Here is a 20690-nt window from a genome sequence, read left to right as displayed (position 1 = left end):
ATCATGTCTCGCTCCATCCACCAACGCCACGTTGCACCACAGACTGTCCAGGAGTTGGCGGATGCTTTAGTCCAGGTCTGGGAGGAGATCCCTCAGGAGACCATCCGCCACCTCATCAGGAGCATGCCCAGGCGTTGTAGGGAGGTCATACATGGCACGTGGAGGCCACACACACTACTGAGCCTCATTTTGACTTGTTTTAAGGACATTACATCAAAGTTGGATCAGCCTGTAGTGTGGTTTTCCACTTTAATTTTGAGTGTGACTCCAAATCCAGACCTCCATGGGTTGATAAATTGGATTTCCATTGATTATTTTTGTGTGATTTTGTTGTCAGCACATTCAACTATGTAAAGAAAAAAGTATTTAATAAGATTATTTCTTTCATTCAGATCTAGGATGTGTTGTTTAAGTGTTCCCTTTATTTTTTTGAGCAGTATATATATATATATACTTCCAACTTCAACTCTATATATACTTTGGGAAGATTCAACCTTTTCAACCCATCCAAATCGCCCCCATGAACCTTAATGCAACGTACAGCCTCCTGGGGACACTTTTTAACGATGCTCTGTCTTTACATTAAGAATTGACTATTCTACAGAGGATGGAAGCCAGTGTTTTTGTGTAACTGCAGGGAGAGAATGAAGGACCATGTTGAGGACAAATTCAGCCACTTCCTTTTGCCACAGGAAGCTGAACCTCAACACATGGCAGCCTATAAGGTCACAATGGGTTTGTGGAAGGACGGTTAGCTAGCTCAATGGAATTTGCAGGCGTAAGGGTTATGTAAGGGTTGTAGGTAATGCTTTTCTATGGAAGAATGTTCGCTGTGGGACCAAGTTTTCACTGTGAAGAGTTAATTTCACATGGTGACGTGTAGGTTTGTGTTCATCCAGAGTGTCTGCTGAAAGATTTAATACGTTAATTATTTCTAGCCTCAACCGTTCTGCCGATGTCTCTAGCTTCATGCCCGCATCCCGGGTCAACCCTAAACCTAGCCTTAACCCTGTTCCTAGCTTCAAATCCACATTCCGGCTCAACCCTCACCTAAGACTCAACACTAACCAGAGCAGGAAGTTGCAATAGGCCCGTGCAACCCAATGCTTGATACCAGCACAAACAGAAACCCTCTTAAACCTAACCATAACCATAACCCTAGCTTCACATCCACTCCTGGTTCAACCCTAAACCTCAACCCTCGCTTCATCTTCACATCTTGGCTCAACCCTAGCTATAACACTAAACCTAAATGATTGTCCACATCCCAGCTCAACTCTAACTCCAAACTCAACACTTAACCTATGGCTAGGGTTAGGGTTGAGCCAGAATTTGGACATGAAGCTAGGGTTAGGGTAGGTTTAGTGTTGAGATTAGAGTCTGCCTGCCTGTCTGTCTGAGTCTTTCACCAATTTACCCATTGCGGGAGAATGAGAGAAGGGGGAGATTGAGGGAGGTGGGGAGAGGGTGAAGGAAGGAGGGGGATAGAGGACAGAGGGGAGAGAGAGAGAGAGATGGGGAGAGGTGGGAAGAGGGTAGAGGGGTGAAATAAGAGGGAGGGAGCGAGAGAGAAGAGAAGGAGGAGAGGATAAAGAGGAGTTAGAGAGAGAGATAGGGAGAGGAAGGGATTAGAAAAGAGAGAGAGTTGTCTGTCTGTCTGTAAATGTACAGTATATGTCTGTCTGTGACTTTCTCCAATTTATTCATTGCAGCTTTAACACCAACTTTTTTTGCATTGAATATAATGTATTGACTTAATTTAGGCATTTTTCTGAGTCAATGGAATCAGATCATAACAATAATCCTAGTGAAACTGATGAATTTGAAATGTTGCGTAACATTTGTGTAAAGGTTATTACAGAATGTGTACTAGTTTTTGTGTAACATTTGTGTAAAGTTTATGTGTAACGTTTCAACTGCAGTAGAATGTGGTTTTATGTTTCTTGAGTAATATCTCACACCACTGGGAGAATATGACCATTCCTAATATGAACAGCAACATAAACCGTAACATAAACAGCACATCAAACCAAATAGAGAAAATAGGTAATGAATTAACAGCAATAATAACTGAGGAGTTGTAACATTCCACAAGTATTATATCATATCACTATAACACCGACTCCTTTCCTCAACTAGCAAGGTTTTCACACCGAGATATAACATCACTGCAGCAGTTACTAAGGAGTGCTAATATTTTGCATCCCTGCCAAGTTTGATAGAAAGCTAGGGAGGGAAAAACGAAAGAGGCCCTGGTGTCTATTTATAGCCCTGGCTGTAAGAAACAACATTGGGTCAATGATTACAAAAGAACCAAATATTTCCAGAGCCCCCCCCCCCCCCCCCCCCCCCCCCCCCAGAGAGCCCGGCCTTTCCCTAATTGTGTTCCCACACAAAGTCAGGAAACGGTATGCTCGTGGAGACACAAGCTAGCTCCACACTCCTGAGGAGAGGAACATTGTTTAATATATCAACGGACAGCCTCCAACGGGGTCTCACACACTAAAACAAGGCCCCCCACTTCTCTGATGCTGAAAACCTAGACTAATCTCCCCTTTTAATTAAATATCCACTCCTTCTCCGAAGCGTTTTATTCGACTGCATGTTTCTATAACATTCTGTGACATTCTTCTTTAATTGAGGAACTAGGGCAGTTTGCGATGAGCGCCCACGCTTGCGTCAGAGATTGCAGAGATAGAGCAGGCCAGGCAGAGCTCTGTACAAAACATTTTCCCCGACACCTGAGCAATTTGATGCAGGACCATAGACTTACATCATTGTATCTGTCCTATTATGGCGTTTGTGAGAGCATGGCCTCCATTGAGGCCATTTCCATTTTGAAGTAGTCCATTTTCTTCTTCTACTACTTCTATGAGTTGTCAAACAAACTGAAAGGGTTCACACTGCCACCTATTGTGTGTTGTTTGAACAGGTATAAAGCCAAGGTTGGCAACTTACTGCCACATGCGGTTATGGAATGTTTCCTCACAAGTATAATTAACTGTCTGATCCCCCTGGTGACCTGGATGGAATCATGTGATCCTTCCTTAACCCATAGGAAGTTGACTACTTCAAAATGGTGAAAGTCCTTAATGGCACTGGCCATGCTAAAACAGGCTTTTGGGCACTAGAGTCGTCTATCTATCTCTATGGGCAGGACCAGGGTCCATCATTGGGGAGAAATTGAGATTAGTACAGGGAGGGAGGGCAGGGCACAAGTTTCCGCCCTCTCCCCCCTTTTGGCTGAACTGGTGCTGGGGTGTTAGCTGTTGTTTTGCTCCGTATCAAGGCCTCTGGAGGTCTGGGAATCATCATCAGAGATGGAGCCTCCCCTTGATAGCTGCTAATGAAGCGAATTCTGCACCACACAGCATCCAGGGCACAGCCCAGGATGGGGTTAATCACAGGCAAAGAAAACACGAGGCACTAATTGTAACCTCTTAACTGATATGATGCATTGTCGAGATGGAAAACTTGGGAGGTCCTTATTTTGTTATTTAGAACGTGTTTTTAATAAATGGGGGGGGGGGAAATCATACAATTATTCTTATAGAATGTATTATTCAACCAATTTGTTTTATTCCTATTCTGCAGATAAAACATGTAAATGAAATAAAATCTCAAAATGCATATAGAGCATTATATTATTTTATATTGTTTTCTTTCTGTATTGGTATTCTTGGGCAAATTCGTCTTAACCTATAGAATTAGACAATAAAGCAATGCAACCATCTTTGAAGACTTTTTGTGAATAGAATTAAAAACAAATTGAAAAACATAAAACTTACATTTATACAGTATTCTCAGTTGCATTTATACAGTACTCTCAATACTATTATTTTTAAGAGGTACACATAAAGATATTACATAGGCCTACTCTGCCATCAGAAAGGGGGAGCTCTTACAGTTTATTGTCTAAACTATTAATATCGACATTATAATAATCACTATTTACAGTAAATATTTTTGTTTGTTATAATATTTGTAATAGTATTCAATAATATATGAGTTTCTCATTATTTTCCCATTTACATTACATTTAAGTCATTTAGCAGACGCTCTTATCCAGAGCGACTTACAAATTGGTGCATTCACCTATAATATCCAGTAGAACAACCACTTTACATTTACCGTTAATCAATTATGTGCAAAGAAGCATTTTATTAACCCTCATACTGGGGTCATTTTGATGCCAAACAAAACACTTAATTCCACCTATAGTAATTTGATAAATAGGACCTTTATTTTAATCTAGGTTTTCCTGGAGACATAATGACAAGTTATCCATACCACCAGAGGGTGGAGGGAGACCTGTATCAGTGATTTTGAATGACTGTCTGCAAAACCAAAATTATCTTATTTTTGTGCATATAAAAATCTGCCAATGGTAGACAAAGTTGATACAACTGAATATACATAGAGAGCTGTATTAGCGTGTAATTCTCAGAAAAGTAGTTATTCTAGGTTCAATATTTTTAAAAGTATATATTATAATCCAGGTTTCTCTGGAGACATACTATTAAATTATACATATCCTCAGAAGGTGGAGGGGGACATGTATCAGTGATTTTGACTAGATATACAGTCTGGCTCCCCAGTGGGTGGACCTATGCCCTCCCAGGCCCACCATGGCTGTGCCCTTGTCCAGCCATGTGAAATCCATAGATTAGGGCCTAATGAATTTATTTCAATGGACTAATTTCCTTATATGAATTCTAACTCACTTGAAATTATTGCATGTTGCGTTTAGATTGTTGTTCAGTATATAAATACCAGAATTTCGATAATATCCTCCAATATTCTATATGTGCAACTTGTTGTGGTATTTGGGTTGCTATAACATTTGGTTTGAAGCGACTGAGGATTTGGGTATAATGTTTTAAGCATCCTGCCATAGACCCTACCGCTCCTGATGGTTCACTACTAGTGACGCTAAAGCTGGCTGTGGAGTAAGTAAAGAATGGAAACTGAGCCACATTTTTGGTAATGTCTCTTCGGATCAATGGATGAATCGCTTTTTTTCTCTCAATATAAAATTCAGTACATTTCAAATGTTGATGTACTGCCCCCTTTTTACCACATAAATGTGACGAAATTAGTATGTACTTCAAAGTATGTTAAACGAAATAAGCTACTAAAATCAAATGATGCTAAATCGGATTTTTTGTAATAATGTAGATTGTACTTTGAAAAAAAAAAAGTGTAGACACTCCTAGCAAAATTGTTGCTTGAAAAATTACTAAAAATCTATTTTTGTTTATTTTTGACCAATTGAAAACAGTCGCAGTAAGGTACTTAATTGTTACCCAGAAATGATTTGATGTCGAGATAAAAACGCCTGCATTGGACCTTTCATTTTCCTTTTTGAAGTAGCCCAATGATTGACCGTGGTGGAGTGGGTTGGGCTTTGTTGGACAAGCTGAGAGCCATCAGAGATGAGTGCAAGTCATTCGCTTTGGCTTTTAATGTAATTGATGAGCAAATTGCAAAGCAGAGGACAAGGGACAACGGCGTGGATACCTCACCTTAAAGATTTTCCTAGGTCGATTTTTTTTTTCTCCCTTATTTCATTTTGACGCAAACGAGCTTGATGTGAGCAAGGGGGAAACAAGGGCACTTGTTTTTTTTAACCTTTCTCTCACCTTCACAGTGCACCCATCCACTATTTCACCTTTAGTTTAACTTATTTTGTGGTTCCTCGGATACTTTTGGCTTTACAGCACGGCTTCACCTGGTCACCCTTTTACTGCAGTCTCACGAAACGGCACCAAGATTTCTTCCGCAACTTTAAAGCACTTCAGAGAAAAATCCACCAGGGAAAACCTACTTTTGTCTTCCACAAAGAAGCGCAAAAGTCACACAATGAGTCTCAAATCCGATTCTGAGCCGAACAACAATGTTGTATCAATGGAAGAGGAGGTAAGGGGAAGATTAGTCATTGTTTCGTTGCAAACATTTTTATTGAGCGTGTCAGTGGCGTTTATCGCATTTTTTTTTCAGGTCTGAGGATTCCAAGAAGTCTTATTACATTTTTTAAGACTGATTTGCATAGTGTGTAAACTTGTAGCGCGTGTTTCTTCCTTTGTAGCCTAGCTTAAATGTATCTTACACTTCTGTAGGCCTTGCAAATTGCGCCATATAAATCCAAATGTTGGATTTGATAGTAGGAATGAGGCTACTTAAAAAAAAAAATTACTCCGAATTCACTGTTCTTTTTAAACTTCAACATAGTACTTTGTTTTATTTTTGACCGTGTCAATATATTGGATAAGGATATTATGGAGCAAGTAGACAAACATGTTGACTTTTAGCATCACATTTGGGTCTTTCGGTGGATTGACACTATGCGACACACCTGTAACAGCCTACCTTGTGGGAAAGCCAGCGTGCGGTCAAACTACAAATATTGCTTCAGTGTGAGTTACATTTTTTCGTCTTGTAAAGGCAAAGATATTTTACGGGAGTTCACTACTTGCAAACGAAAGGGAGGATCTCTTAAGTCGAAATATTATTTACAAACAGTGGGGGGCCTGTGGGAATCTCGTTTTATTTAGTCACCCTTGACCTTGATCATTTCAGGAAAAAGGTATTTCGATTCTGTGTGGGATGCATGTTCAGCTTAGTCTTCCCTTCATAATTGAGACCTTAATTGCTGAACATTTGATTCCCCAAGATTTTAAGCATGAATTGGCTGCAACTGCGTTTTTATTAAATACAGCGTGTTTGATGGGTTTTGGAGGCTACTTCACTACTATGGGGAGGGTAATGCATAATCAAAATGCACACTGCACATAATCTACAAGTAGGCCTACTAGAACAATCTGCAATTACTGCTATTCAATGGTCATTTAAGCAATAAGGCGCACGGGGTATGGGCTGTTTTTACACACGACGCAATGCGGAATGCCTGGATACAGCCCTTAGCCGTGGTATATTGGCGATATACCACAAACCCGCAAGGTGACTTATTGCTATTATAAACTGGTTACCAACATAACAAATGTTTTGTCATACCTGCGGTATACCACGGCTGTCAGCCAATCAGCATTCAGGGCTCGTACTACCCAGTTTATAATTAAATATACCCATAGATTCTTGAAGAATATTATTTGTAGGCTATGCCTAATGAGTTATAATAGTACAACTATTACCCCATGAAAAACTGAAATGTTTTACTCCATTGTAAACAATTTATATTACTGTTTAGCTTCAATGTGTTAAACTTGAACTCATGGATTTATTCTTTGCATCCATAGCTCAATATGAATTTGAGTAGTTTCTCCAGCCCAATCTCTTAGCTTTATAGAACATATGTGGTGATACTGCTGTTTGGCTAAATTAATTAGAGATTGGCTTCAATGTGATATAGTGCCTTTGGAAAGTATTCAGACCCCTTGACTTTTTCAACTTTTTTTTACAACACTGCCTCATTCTAAAATTGATTTAAAATATATGTTTCATCAATCTACACAACACCCCATAATGACAAAGCGAAACAGGTTTTTAGACATTTTTGCGAATATATATATATATATATATTATTTACATCTGTATGCAGATCCTTTGCTATGACAGAATTAAGCTCAGGTGCATCCTGTTTCCATTGATCATCCTTGATGTTTCTACAACTTGATTGGAGTCCAGCTGTGGTAAATTCAATTGATTGAACATGATTTGGAAAGGCACACGCCTGTCTATATAAGGTCCCACCATTGACGGTGTCAGAGCAAAAACCAAGCCATGAGGTTGAAGGAATTGTCCGTAGAGCTCAGACAGGATTTTATTTAACTAGGCAAGTCGGTTAAGAACAAATTCTTATTTTCAATGAATGCCTAGGAACAGTGGGTTACTGCCTTGTTCAGGGGCAGAACGACAGATTTTTACCTTGTTAGCTCAGGGATTAGATCTTGCAACCTTTCGGTTACTAGTCCAACGCTCTAACAACTAGGCTACCTGCCGCCCCAGGATTGTGTCGAGGTACCCTTCCCCAGAACTGTGCCAAAACATTTCTGCAGTATTGATGGTCCCCAAGAACCGTGTCCTCCATCATTCTTAAATGGAAGAAGTTAAGGACCACCAATACTCTCCCTAGAGCTGGCCGCCCAGCCAAACTGAGCAATTGCGGGAGAAGGGCCTTGGTCAGGGAGGTGATGGTCACTGACAGAGCTCCAGAGTTCCTACGTGGAGATGGGAGAACATTCCAGAAGGACAACCATCTATGCAGCACTCCACCAGTTAGGCCTTCATGGTACTGGCCAGATGGCACCTAAAGACTCTTAGACCTTGAGAAACAAGATTCTCTGGTCTGATGAAACCAATATTGAACTCCTTTGCCTGAATGTCTGGAGGAAACCTGACACCATCCCTACGGTGAAGCATGGTGGTGGTGGACACATGCTGTGGGGATGTTATTCAGCGGCAGGGACTGGGAGACTAGTCGGGATCGAGGGAAAGATAAATGGAGCAAAGTACAGATCCTTGAAGTGAACCTGCTCAGGACCTCAGACTGGGGCGAAGGTTCACCTTCCAACAGGACAATGTCCTAGCTGTGTGCTTAGGGTCAACGCAGGAGTGGTTTCGGGACAAGTCTCTGAATGTCATTGAGTGGCCCAGCCAGAGCCCGGACTTGAACCTGATCGAACATCTCTGGAGAGACCTGAAAATAGCTGTGCAGCAATGCTCCACATCCAACCTGACAGAGCTTGAGAGGATCTGCAGAGAAGAATTGGAGGAACTCCCCAAATACAGGTGTCATGCTTGTTGCCTCATACCAAGAAGATTTGAGGCTGTAATCGCTGCCGAAGGTGCTTCAACAAAGTACTGAGTACAGGGTTTGAATACATAAGTAAATGTGTTATTTCCATTTTTTTATTTCTAAAAATCGGCTTTAGCTCTTTCGTTATGGAGTATTGTTTGTAGATTGGGGGGGGGGACAATTTTGTCAATTTTAGATTAAGGATGTAAAATAACAATGTGGAAAGTCAAAGGGTCTGAATACTTTCCGAATGCACTGTATGACATGTTCTGTGTGGCGTGGCTGGTAGAGCATGTCCAGGGTTGTGGGTTCGATTCACATGGGGGACCAGTATGAAAATGTATTCGGTCACTACGGTAAGTCCTGCAAATGACAAATGTTAATGAGGGCTTTCTATTAGTGGGGAATCCTTTTAGATATACACTACTGTGAAAAAGTTTGGGGTCACTTTGAAATGTCCTTGTTTTTGAAAGAAAAGCACTTTTTTTGTACATTAATATAACATCAAATTGATCAGGAATACAGTGTAGACATTGTTAATGTTGTAAATGACTATTGTAGCTGGAAACAGCTGATTATACACCTATGTAGATATTCCATAAACAATCAGCTGTTTCCAGCTACAATAGTCATTTACAATATTAACAATGTCTACACTGTATTTCTGATCAATTTGATGTTAATTAATGGACAAAATGTGCTTTCAAAAACAAAGACATTTCTAAGTGAACGCAAACTTTTGAACGGTTGTGTACAGTACCAGTCAAAAGTTTGGACAGCTATTCATTCCAGGGTTTCTCTTTTTGTACTATTTTCTACATTGTAGAATAATATTGAGGACAAATGATGAAATCAACAAATCAAAATATATTTGAGGTTGTTCAAATAGCCACCCTTTTCCTTGATTAAAGCTTTGCACACTCTTGGCATTCTGTCAGCCAGCTTTGAGGTAGTCACCTGCAATGCATTTCAATTAACTTTGCCTTGTTAATTTGTGGAATTTCTTTACTTAATGGATTTGAGCCAGTCAGTTGTGTTGTGACAAGGTAGAGGTGGTATACAGAAGATAGCCCTATTTGATTAAAGACCAAGTCCATATTATGGCAAGAGCAGCACAAATAAGCAAAGAGAAACGACAGTCCATTACTTTGACTGACCTCCATGTCTTAATCAGGAAAATGTAAAGAACTTTGAACATTTCTTCAAGTGCAATCACAAACCATCAAGCGCTATGATGAAACTGGCTCTCATGAGAAACTGGCTCTCATGAGGAAAGACCCAGAGTTGCCTCTGCTGCGGAGGATAAGTTAATTTGAGTTACGAGCCTCATTGCAGACCAAATAAATGCCCCAGAGTTCAAGTAACAGCCGCGTCTCAATATCAACTGTTTAGAGGAGACTGTGTGAATCAGGCCTTCATGGTTGAATTGCTGCAAAGAAACCACTACTAGGACACCAGTAAGAGACTTGCTTGTGTCAAATGCAGGCAATGGACATTAGACTGGTGGAAATCTGTCATTTTTGGTTCCAACCGCTGTCTCTTTGTGAGACGCAGGGTAGATGAACGGAACTCCGCATGGAGCTGTGGGGGTGCTTTGCTGGTGACCCTGTCAGCAATTTTATTTAGAATTCAAAGCACGCTTAACCAGCATGTCTGCCACCACATTCTGCAGCAATTTGCCATCCCATCTGGTTTGCACTTAGTCCCACTATCATTTGTTTTCCAACAGGACAATGACCCAATGTACCTCCAGGCTGTGTAAGGGCTATTTGACCAAGAATTAGTGATGGAGTGCTGCATCAGATGACCTGGCCTCCACAATCCCTCAACCCAATTGAGATGGTTTGGATGAGTTGGAAAAGCAGCCAACGAGCTCAGCATATGTGTGAACTCCAAGACTGTTGGAAAAGCATTCCTCATGAAGCTGGTTGACAGAATGCCAAGAGTGTGCAAAGCTGTCATTAATGCAAAGGGTGGCTACCTTTTGAAGAATCTAAAATGTATTTTGATTTGTTAAACACTTTAGGTTACTACATGATTCCATGTGTTAATAGTTTTGATGCCTTCATTCTACCGTGTAGAAAATATTTCAAAAAAAGAAACCCTTGAATGAGTGTTTCCAAACTTGACTGGTACTGTATATATTGTTTAATCTGCATGTTTACTGTCCAGCCTTGGCCCTTGGGTGTATAGCTACAGTGATGAAACTGCACAGCTTTGGTCCATTGGAAGCTCTTGAATGCACTGCCAGCCCTGTCAAGCAATTATGCCTACAAAAAACAATGTAAAATCCTCCAGTAGGAGGCAGTATAATTTGTTTTCCACTTGAGTTCAAGCTAACCATTGTGCTGAGGCTGTTGCGACCTTGCTCATGGAAATGTTACAGGCCCTGTATGCATTTTGGATCTTTGTCAAAAGCCAATGAAGTGACTGTAGAATAATTGGATGAATATGACTATTTGGTGAGTTTCATGATACTTCAAAGTTAAGACCTAGATTTTAGTTAATTATGCCTTGTCTTACCGGATAAACAAGATTCAGTAGTCATCTGTCATTATATCCTCAGACCTGTCCTCGGTGATCTGAAGTCGGCTTTTGGACCAGTGTTACTGTTCTTGTTTCATAGGGCTTACTGTTGTAAATGTCCTCCAGTGTACAGGTAATCTCTAAGGCTTCAGTACCTGTAGCCTACAGCCCAATCCCAAATAGACAACTAAACCCTACACACTTGTGGAGATCTGAAAGGATGTAAGAAATATGGTAATAGCTCCCCCTGGTAGTTTAGGTTGAAGTTTCACCGTATTGCTCATACCAATTAAATCCTTTCTCCAAGAGTGTAGGCCCTAGGGGAAAAGTCAATTTCCTATTAATTGAGTAGAAAATGTGTACAAAATGTCACTTGTGAATTTCTTCACAAACTGCAGTGAGATCTGTATTTTAATTTACCATCTGAGCATTGCACACTTTAAAGCTGGAATCCACATTACGGGTAACTGTGCACTGTTCACCCCAGCACCTTGTTTTTTTGTTTATGGAACTGAGGCGAGGACCATTTTTTAGAATTGTGTTTAAAAAAATAAATGGAACAGCAGATTGTGATTTTTTTATCGCTCACACAATGATTTCTGAGGGGAAAGTCTTTGTTTTCTTTGTAATATCAGAAATGGGCGTGGCAGTTTCACCATTACTGATTCCAGCTTTAAGATTAACTTTTTTTTTCTCTGAATTGCTAGATGGGTGTTAGTTACTGTGCTGCTATCATAATTACCCTTGTTAGAAAATCAATTGATTGTTCTCCCAGGAACGTGTTGAGTAATTTCCAGTGTATTGGTGGAAATTACCCTCTGTCCTGAATAAGGAAAACGCATCTCTTGATATTGCCTTTTGTTAGTCTTTCGCGCATCCTTATCCTCCTTTTTAATGTCCATGAACCTCGACCATATGCTTGGCTAGCTTCTTCTGAAATAGACTTTCTTGATTCCTCACATCCTCTGTCTGAAAAAGCTGTGATGCCCATTTGGTCTAAAATTAGATGCCATTCACCCTTGTGTTTAATCGGCAGGTTCAATTTAACAAGTATCAGTTCCCTTTGGCTGAAGTGGCCATAATTTTCCCAAAAGGCCTGTTAATAGGAGCCCTAGGTGGTGTTCACATTTATTCCTTCGAAAGCCTGGCGTTCACTTGTTCTCATCGTATCTAGTGCAAAAAACATTCTCACAGATTAGCTGTACATTGGCAGAAGTCTCTGAATACCTGTATATTAAGTGTTCTGATATTTGCACATTTTGCCAAAAGCCCATCAAAAGCCAAAGTTAGGAATGACATGTACGTATACCAGTGAAATTTTGATGAAAATGTCTTTTTTTTTCCAAAAGTAAGCCTTGAAAATGCTGAAAATGCTACAGAAGGTAAGAATAGCAAACCTGAAATTAAACAGCTGGGGTGACTTCACACAAGGCAATATACACGCTTCTGTAGCCTTTTAAGGTGCTGAGTGAGTGTTAAAGGCTCAAAGCTGTACTCAAATTAACCCTGAAGTTAAACTTTATATTCATTGTTGTGAATTGAAATGGTTGTATCAATGCTGATAGTTGTAATTGCCAGATTTTCGCTTTCAATATTAAATGTGCACGTCTTCTGAGGTGTCTGCTTCAGCTAGTAAACTCTGCATTCTAATGTGCATTGGTTGGCTTCTTCACTCATTATGACACGTTATCTGGAATTTGAAGCTACATCAGAAATGGGCTACTCGACCTATTGAGCTAATAAAAAAGGGCATGGACAAATTATAACTATTGAATATATAAACTTAGCTCAAACAACCCAAAAGTAGGGTTGTTTCTGTAAGGGTGTCAAGTCTTGCTCTTTTCATTCTATTATCCCATGCTTGCCTTACTTTGGGCGGCAGGGTAGCCTAGTGGTTAGAGCATTGGACTAGTAACCGAAAGGTTGCAAGATCAAATCCCCGCGCTGACAAGGTAAAGATCTGTCGTTCTGCCCCTGAACAAGGCAGTTAGCCCACTGTTCCTAGGCTGTCATTGAAAATAAGAATTTGTTCTTAACTGACTTGCCTAGTTAAATAAAAGGTAAAAAATAAATAGGCAAATCAGTTAAGAACATTCTTATTTTCAATGACAGCCTAGGAACAATGACAGCCTAGGAACTGTCCTTTTTTATTAGCTCAATAGGTCAAGTACATCAGAAATAGGCTAGCTTCAAATTCCAGATAACACAACTTATGTCAGAATGAGTGAAGAAGCACATTAGAATGCAGAACGACAGATTTGTACCTTGTCAGCTCGGGGATTTGATCTTGCAACCTTTCGGTTACTAGTCCAACACTAGGCTACGCTGCCGCCCCAAGTTAAAGGTAAAATAAACTCAAACATTGGTTTTTGAACCCCAAAAACATTAGTCCTGTTGCCAGGACAAAATGTGTTCAAAATCAAAGCATCAACAATAGCATAGCCAGGTTTTAAATTGGGGGTATGCATATTGCCTCAACACTCACTCTTGGATGATCTCTTGTGATTTTTATACCCTACTATGGCAACCTAATCTGACATTTTTAGTAGCGTGTCTGAAGTTAGCATTTTGTGTTTCTAGGTACGAACTCTCTTTGTCAGTGGCCTTCCAGTTGATATCAAGCCACGGGAACTCTACCTGCTCTTCAGACCATTCAAGGTAGGCCAGAATATTGTCAAATGTCTGAACTATTAGTTTTTTCCTGATTCACCTTATTGACATGCTTAATAAGTGTGTCCAGCTTGTCAAGTTCGGTGTTCTTGTGACCTTGCCATTTCTATGGTGACTTACAAGGTTTTTGGGGGTTTTACTTGCATTTGCAGGGTTATGAAGGATCCCTTATTAAGTTGACTTCAAAGCAGGTGAGACTATGTCCATATCTGAGGTACAAAGGGAGCGAGGATGCTTGTAGTTGATTGTACTGTAGACTTGTAATTTTATACCTTCAAATGATGCGCTAGTAGCCTAAATATTCAATGTTTCCTTTGGTTCATTGCTTCATTATTACCGCTAACAGACACCATTGTTTGCATGTGGAAATGTAACAGTGTACCTTTTTAGTCAATCTAAGGGCCATCAGTCTTTCCCTGTATTGTCTCTGATGCTCTGTTCTCTCGCTCTCTTCCAGCCTGTCGGGTTTGTTACCTTTGACAACCGGACTGGTGCTGAAGCTGCGAAGAACGCATTAAACGTAAGCAGTCATTCAGCCATTAACAAGTGGACGTGAGGCTAGCCCTAAATTGAGTAATCCTCTTCAACCTTTGGGGATTTCTATTTCATGCTGAACTGCAGGTTGACACCTTGACATAGGAACTGACTGTTGACCTTGACTTCAATTCCAATATGCAAGATTGTTGGGTCACGACTGCCCACTACGGAAGAAGACTCAATTGTCTACTTACCATAATGCAGTTGGAATGTGACAGGATGGCTGTTTTTACTGTGACATATTTGACCTCTATGGTTCAACTAATGTAGTCATGTATAACCAGTCAACTGAAAGGCCTCCTTTTCCATATTGGCCAGAAGCTCTACACCACCCTCCCTATGTAAGTGTTTTCCTCAATGGGCTCTTCTCTAGAGTTACCGTGGTACAGTAATTTGACCTGCATGCATGTGAGCAGACTAAAGAGCACTTTGCACCTCTTCACAGAGTATAGTCCCTCCACCCCCTTACAGTGTTCACCATCTCTCCCTAGGGGATCCGTTTTGACCCCGAGAGTCCCCAGACCCTGCGCTTAGAGTTCGCTAAAGCCAACACGAAGATGGCAAAGAGTAAGCTGATGGCCACACCAAACCCCACAAATATCCACCCAGCTCTAGGAGCACACTTCATTGCACGGGACCCATGTAAGTCTGCGGCTCTACCCTAGAAACACTCACCACGCGGACATAGGCTTCCCCCAATCCTCCTTTCCCCCTCTCCTTTTCGAATATGCACTACAGACAATGCTGGATCAACTAACTCACCTCTACACCTCAAGTAGATTGTAGTTTTATCTCGGCTGGTCAGGCACAACTAGGTAGTGCACAAAGTTCCACTTCAATTAAATTCACCACGATTGTTGGAACCAGGACTTGGAGGGGTCCTCAGTGTTATTGATTAATCCGCCGCACCAGGGTTTTTAATCACACACACATGCACCTGCGCTTTGCTCCCCCAACACTGTTAAATCCACACTTTAAATAGTCTCGGCTCTCATTCTTCATGACGGGTCCCCCAGAAGTAAGGCACGGGGAAAGATTGTTGTAGTCAGACTAGCAGGACATGGATCCTGTTTGACTACTTGACCAATACATCCTCCTGCCCTTATTCATGGATCACTGATCTAACATATTTACACAGGTGTAAACAATTTGGTTGGGAACTTGATTTCACACATATTTCGTTAAATCAAAAATCATCTGGAGGGCCAGTTAACTTTTTAAACATGGCCATAGTCCTGAGTCATTTTTAGTAGGCACCAAAAGGGAGTAAATGGGGAGATGCTAACTGATATCTCCCTAAAGTTATCTTTCTGCCACCCCACAAGAAATTCCCAAATTGAGATCAGAACTACTACTATGCATTTGAGCATCTTTTTTTCATAGATGACCTAACAGGGGCAGCACTGATCCCGGCCTCTCCCGAGGCGTGGGCCCCTTACCCACTGTACACCACAGAGCTTCCCCCTGGGCTCCCCCATGCTGCCTTCACCTACCCGGCTGCTGCCGCTGCTGCCGCAGCCCTCCACGCCCAGGTGAGGGACCAACCGGTGGGTCTACTGCCCCTTCAACATTTCATTTACCATCCCTTGCTCTGTGTAGCATATGATCGCGGAACATGCATGGATGCACATCAGGATTGGAATCAATCCCAAATAAAATTGGATAATCATTCTTGATAGTTCCATTTCAGTCATCTGACATCAGGAACCAGTAGTGAGCTTATCCACCCTTAAACATGCACAACCTGACACTGTATTGTTCATGACAGGGGATCCATTCTGTGTGCATTTGGGGGGCTTGTTGCCAAGCCCGCTGACTGCCTGTCTTTCATACTGTAAGAAGCCACACCAGTGGAGTAAAATAAGGTCCAACCTCTGTCTGCTTCACTCATTTTGTAAAATTCCTCATAACAACATTCCTGTACACGGGAATCGTTGCTAAGAGATCACAACAGAGAAAATCTGTTTTTAATTGGCTCTCAGGTTGGATTATGCATTGGTCGTTGAGTGAATCTGTTGCCCATGAAGTCCTGTTAAACGTTAGCCAAGCCTCTCCACTGTTGGCTGTTTTTATGACCTCTTAAAACAAGTGAGTGGGGACAGTCTTGACAGCACTGCTCAGATAGAGCATTGTTTTCTTCACAATGAACTCTGACCCTCAAGTATGATACATGGAATTATGAGGTGTCATTAAATACGGGATGTCTCGTGTATGACATCTGTTGAATGAAATTAAGTTGCTTGCTTCGCCCCTGGATATGCATCTTGATGGCTTTTGTCACAATGTAAAATATCATACATTCGATTTTCTTACAGTATAAGAACGTGTCTCATCACTCTGGTGACTAGAGTGGTATGACTCTTAATGATGTTCATTGTAAACCTTTAATCGGTTGTGACTGGTTGTCCTGAGAACCAGCTCTCGGTGAGCAGACCAATCTTTTGGTTGGCTCTGGCATTCCTGCGAATTGCTGCGGCAATAACTCAATGCGAGTTAAAGGTCAAAGCGGTATAGGGGTCGACCGTTTTCTACCTGCCAGCACATATCAACCTGAATCTATGTACTTCAGGGCTACAGTGTACCTGAAGTCTTGGGCATGTTGTGTTCCCTTTGCTTTTCCCAATATTCTGGTTTAAGGGAATGCAGTTGTCTTTTCTCACTCACACCTTCAATCGCAGTTTTCCATGGGTGGCATTGTACTAACCGTTCCCTTAATAGTTGTGGTATACACACCAATTAGAAACCTTCCTGGAAACCACAGTATATCATGTCGATGGCTGGCTGCAAAAGAGACCATTAAAGGTGAAAGTGCAGTCAAATCTCAGTAACGGCTAACCGTAAAGTTCAGTGAGGTGAATGAGGGCATCCATGCATCATTGATTCCCCTCAATGTGCATAGGTAATCAAAGTCTTAGGTCAGAGGGCCTTTATGTAATGTGTAGCGCCTGCAGAGCTAAGCCCCCGAATTCCACAAGTTCACTTATGAGATGCTGTGTATTCGTAGTAGTCACCAACCTTGGTCCTGGAGAACTATATGGCGTTTGTATCTAAGGTTTTATTTGTGACATGCGCCGACTACAACAGGTGTAGACCTTACCGTGAAATGCTTACTTACAAGGCCTTAACGAACAATGCTGTTTTCAGAAAAATTAAGTTAAAACATTCATTTAGTAAATATTTTCTTAAGTAACAAGGCTACCGGTACTGAGTCAATGTGCGGGGGTAGAGGTAATTGAAGTAATATATACATTATGGGTAAAGTGACTATGCATAGATGATAAACAGCGAGTAACAGCCCAGCACCAAAACATTTTGTGTAAACAGACATCTGGGGATATAGCTCACCCTCTTTTTCATTATGATTGAAAAGACAACTGATGCTTGATCTGCATTGTTTAGTGCTGGCTGGAACAAAAGCCTGCACACCCTGTAGCTCTGTTTACTGTAGTAAAACCACCTCCCACACAGTAGGTAGGTATAGAGTGAAGCTACCCCTAGATGCTGATCTTGAGCCAGTTTTGCATTTGCCCCACCAATGGTTAGGATTAGGGGAGAAGATGCTGATCCCCTTGATTTGTATCACAAGTGGCTGGTAGCACCTTAATTGGGGAGGACGGGCTCCTAGTAATGTCTGTAATGGAATAGATGCATTGGTATCAAACATATGGTTTTCATGTGATTCCATTTACTCCAAGCATTTATGAGCTGTCCTTCCCTCAGCAGCCTCCTGTGATCTGTTCCTTGGGCAAACTTCACCCTGGAGCCTGTGGCTAATAGCTCTGCTACTTGAACTTTGACCCAACAATGGTGGCTGCTCATTGACGGGCTCCCTCTCATACATTAACAGGCTCCCTCTCATTCTATTTGCATAGGAAGTTAATTGTTAAGTCTATTTTCCAAGCCCAGCGGGGCCCGAGGAATGTGGGGCATTCTGAGGGGCGCGTTCCGGGGGGAAAAAGAGAATGCAACATGACCACAGGGTATGGAAGTGCCAAACACATTGTCTGGTGTTCTCCTACCGGTGCCCTTGGCCGGAACACAAAGGTCTGATGCGTGGCACTGTCCAATGGGGGACAGGAAAACGACTAATGGCGAAGTGGTGAAAGCTACAGAAATTGGGTCTGAAAACAGTAGCTTTCCTGTACAGCTCAGTGGATGGTTTGTAGAGTAGACTGACACTAATGCTGTCTGGCGTGTGGAGTTGTACTGTATGTTAAATGTCTTGTCAGTGAAAGTCCATTATTTGAACTTGGAGCACCCCCAGAATGGATCCCCCCCCTGTTTTGATTATTTCTGCTGGGCTCCACATTTTTAGTACCTCTGTGGCTAAAACAACATTACTTACTCCAGGATACTTCAACTGGTGACTATCTGGGAGAATAAAGAAAAAGGAGCACTCTGTTACTGTGTAATTCGGATAGATATATTGACCGGACAATGGCTACTCTGTAACAATTGAATGTCTGTAAAGCGTCTGAAGCAATATTCACATAACCAAGTATTTGGTAACCCTGAAAGTAATTTTGTCTGGTAAGGTGATCAGAAGAATACTAGGTCAGTATTTCACCTGGGTTGTGTTCATTAGGCAGCATATGGAAGAATGTGGAACATGACCCAAGCATGGGCTTTTCTGCTGGAGTGCCCTCTAAGTCTGCTTTGTATTCCCCAGATGCGTTGGTACCCGTCCCCATCTGAAACCTCACAACCAGGATGGAAATCCCGTCAGTTCTGTTAAGTGTTTAGTAAGTATGACCCATCCCAAGAAGCCTAGCTAACTGTCTGCATCTGAAATGGCACCCTATTACTTACTACACAACTTTTGACAAGGGCCTACATAGGAAGTAGTGCAATGTCATTATTTCTTGAGCTTTCACATGAGGCTTTCAGTTGGCTAATTTCTGTGGACTTGCAAAATAATGTTTTTAAAAAATCATTTTCTCGATCTCCCCAGATCCCAGTCAGTACCTGAAGGTTTTTGTTTTTCCCTCAAAGCAGAGTAAAGGTATTCTGAACTCAATTTAATTTAAATCAGGTTTATTTAACGGACATTAAGGTGCATTACCGATGTTGCTTTCCTCGCAGAAAAATGGAGAGGAGGATTTTGAGACCGTGGAAACATGTTGCGGACGACAATCTGAAGCGGACGACAATCTGACTTTTTGGCCTTTGACGGTACAGCCCCCCACCCCCAATAAAAGTGTGTGCAGTCTTTTCTCGAAGTGGACCTAACTCTGTGCTGAAAACTATCAAGCTGCTCTCTATCGCATGTGGGTGGGACTCAACAATCAATCCATGTTGAGGTATTCGGCATGAATTAGAAATACAAACATTTGTCCTTGTTTCATATTGCTTATGTTGCCGTAATAGCGAGAGGTCTCGGCGGACCCCTACAGTATGTTTTCATTATTCTTAGTCTCGCTTCTTTGAAGATTAACTTGGATTGAGTTGCTTACGATGTTACCTGCGAAGTAGATGCAGACATCTTGTTACTTGTCATTTTTGTTTTTTCTTTGTTCAGAATGGATAATGTATGCACTGGGTTTTCTTTTTCTTCCTCTGATCTTTAACTGTAAACCTGTCCAAGAGTGATGACGCTGTCTGTAACCTTGGACATTTTGAATGCATCCTCTAACAACCCAGTTTTGCCAAAATATCTGTTTAGATTATATTTGAACAAAAAAGTGAGTACAAGTATTTTTGTACGTTTGTGTAATGAGTATTTATGCATTTTTGTGCAATTTAAAGAGGTAATCTGTATAAGTTGATGTTTAGTCTGCCCTTGTGGGTTTCTTAGGTGTTATTTTTGATGGATGTTGAATCCTGTCTATAATATCCTGTTTTGAAGTAGAAAAAAGTGCAATTTTCTTTGGCTTGGTGTTAAATACTGAAATATTCTGACCGTGGCAGTCAGAACTGCTACTGTACATGGACTGCTAACATGAGATTGCTGTAAAACAAAATGCTGATCATTCAGAATGTGAAACTGGATAATAAATGGATTGACGGTGCATATGCGCTATGTAGTGGTTGAATTGCAAGCAGACAATATTTTGTGAAAATGGGGGGTAAAAAAAAAAATAATTAAACTGGGAAATATAGTAAAAAGATGCTGTCATTTGCTGTTACTGAGAAGAGTTTTCGCAATCTAAAATAATTAGCATAAATATAATTTGACTGATGCTTTCATACTCCCGACACAGCC

At 41.1% G+C, this 20690-nt stretch overlaps 1 protein-coding gene across 5 annotated transcripts; it reads left to right on the top strand.

Moving 5' to 3' along the window:
• Positions 1-5410: 5410 nt before the first annotated feature.
• rbpms2a (RNA binding protein, mRNA processing factor 2a) lies at positions 5411-20588 on the top strand. Of its 5 annotated transcripts, none has more exons than XM_029758437.1 (9): positions 5411-5919; positions 12631-12663; positions 13862-13939; positions 14104-14142; positions 14409-14471; positions 14980-15130; positions 15872-16035; positions 19158-19230; positions 19440-20588. In XM_029758437.1, exons 2-8 carry the CDS (start codon positions 12643-12645, stop codon positions 19221-19223), a joined length of 582 nt encoding a protein of 193 aa, XP_029614297.1. In that variant the 5' UTR covers positions 5411-5919; positions 12631-12642; the 3' UTR covers positions 19224-19230; positions 19440-20588. The 5 variants fall into 5 exon arrangements, 3 of the variants coding, with proteins under 3 accessions (XP_029614297.1, XP_029614295.1, XP_029614296.1); XR_003878972.1 differs by lacking the exon at positions 12631-12663 and having other exon boundaries at positions 5413-5919; positions 19440-19490; positions 19571-20588; XR_003878973.1 differs by lacking the exon at positions 12631-12663 and having other exon boundaries at positions 5420-5919; positions 15872-16020; positions 19440-19490; positions 19571-20588.
• The last annotated feature ends 102 nt before the right edge of the window (positions 20589-20690 follow it).

Source organism: Salmo trutta, chromosome 7 (genome assembly GCF_901001165.1).
Source record: "Salmo trutta chromosome 7, fSalTru1.1, whole genome shotgun sequence".
NCBI classification, from domain to species: domain Eukaryota; kingdom Metazoa; phylum Chordata; class Actinopteri; order Salmoniformes; family Salmonidae; genus Salmo; species Salmo trutta.
This window is presented reverse-complemented; position numbering and strand designations above follow the sequence as displayed.

Bases quoted from the DNA above. Each gene is read 5' to 3' on its own strand.
- rbpms2a (XM_029758435.1), top strand. From the start codon at position 5,863: ATGAGTCTCAAATCCGATTCTGAGCCGAACAACAATGTTGTATCAATG. The intron at 14,143-14,408 runs GTGAGACTATGT...GCTCTCTTCCAG, and splicing joins TTAAGTTGACTTCAAAGCAG to CCTGTCGGGTTTGTTACCTT. The intron at 14,472-14,979 runs GTAAGCAGTCAT...ATCTCTCCCTAG, and splicing joins CTGCGAAGAACGCATTAAAC to GGGATCCGTTTTGACCCCGA.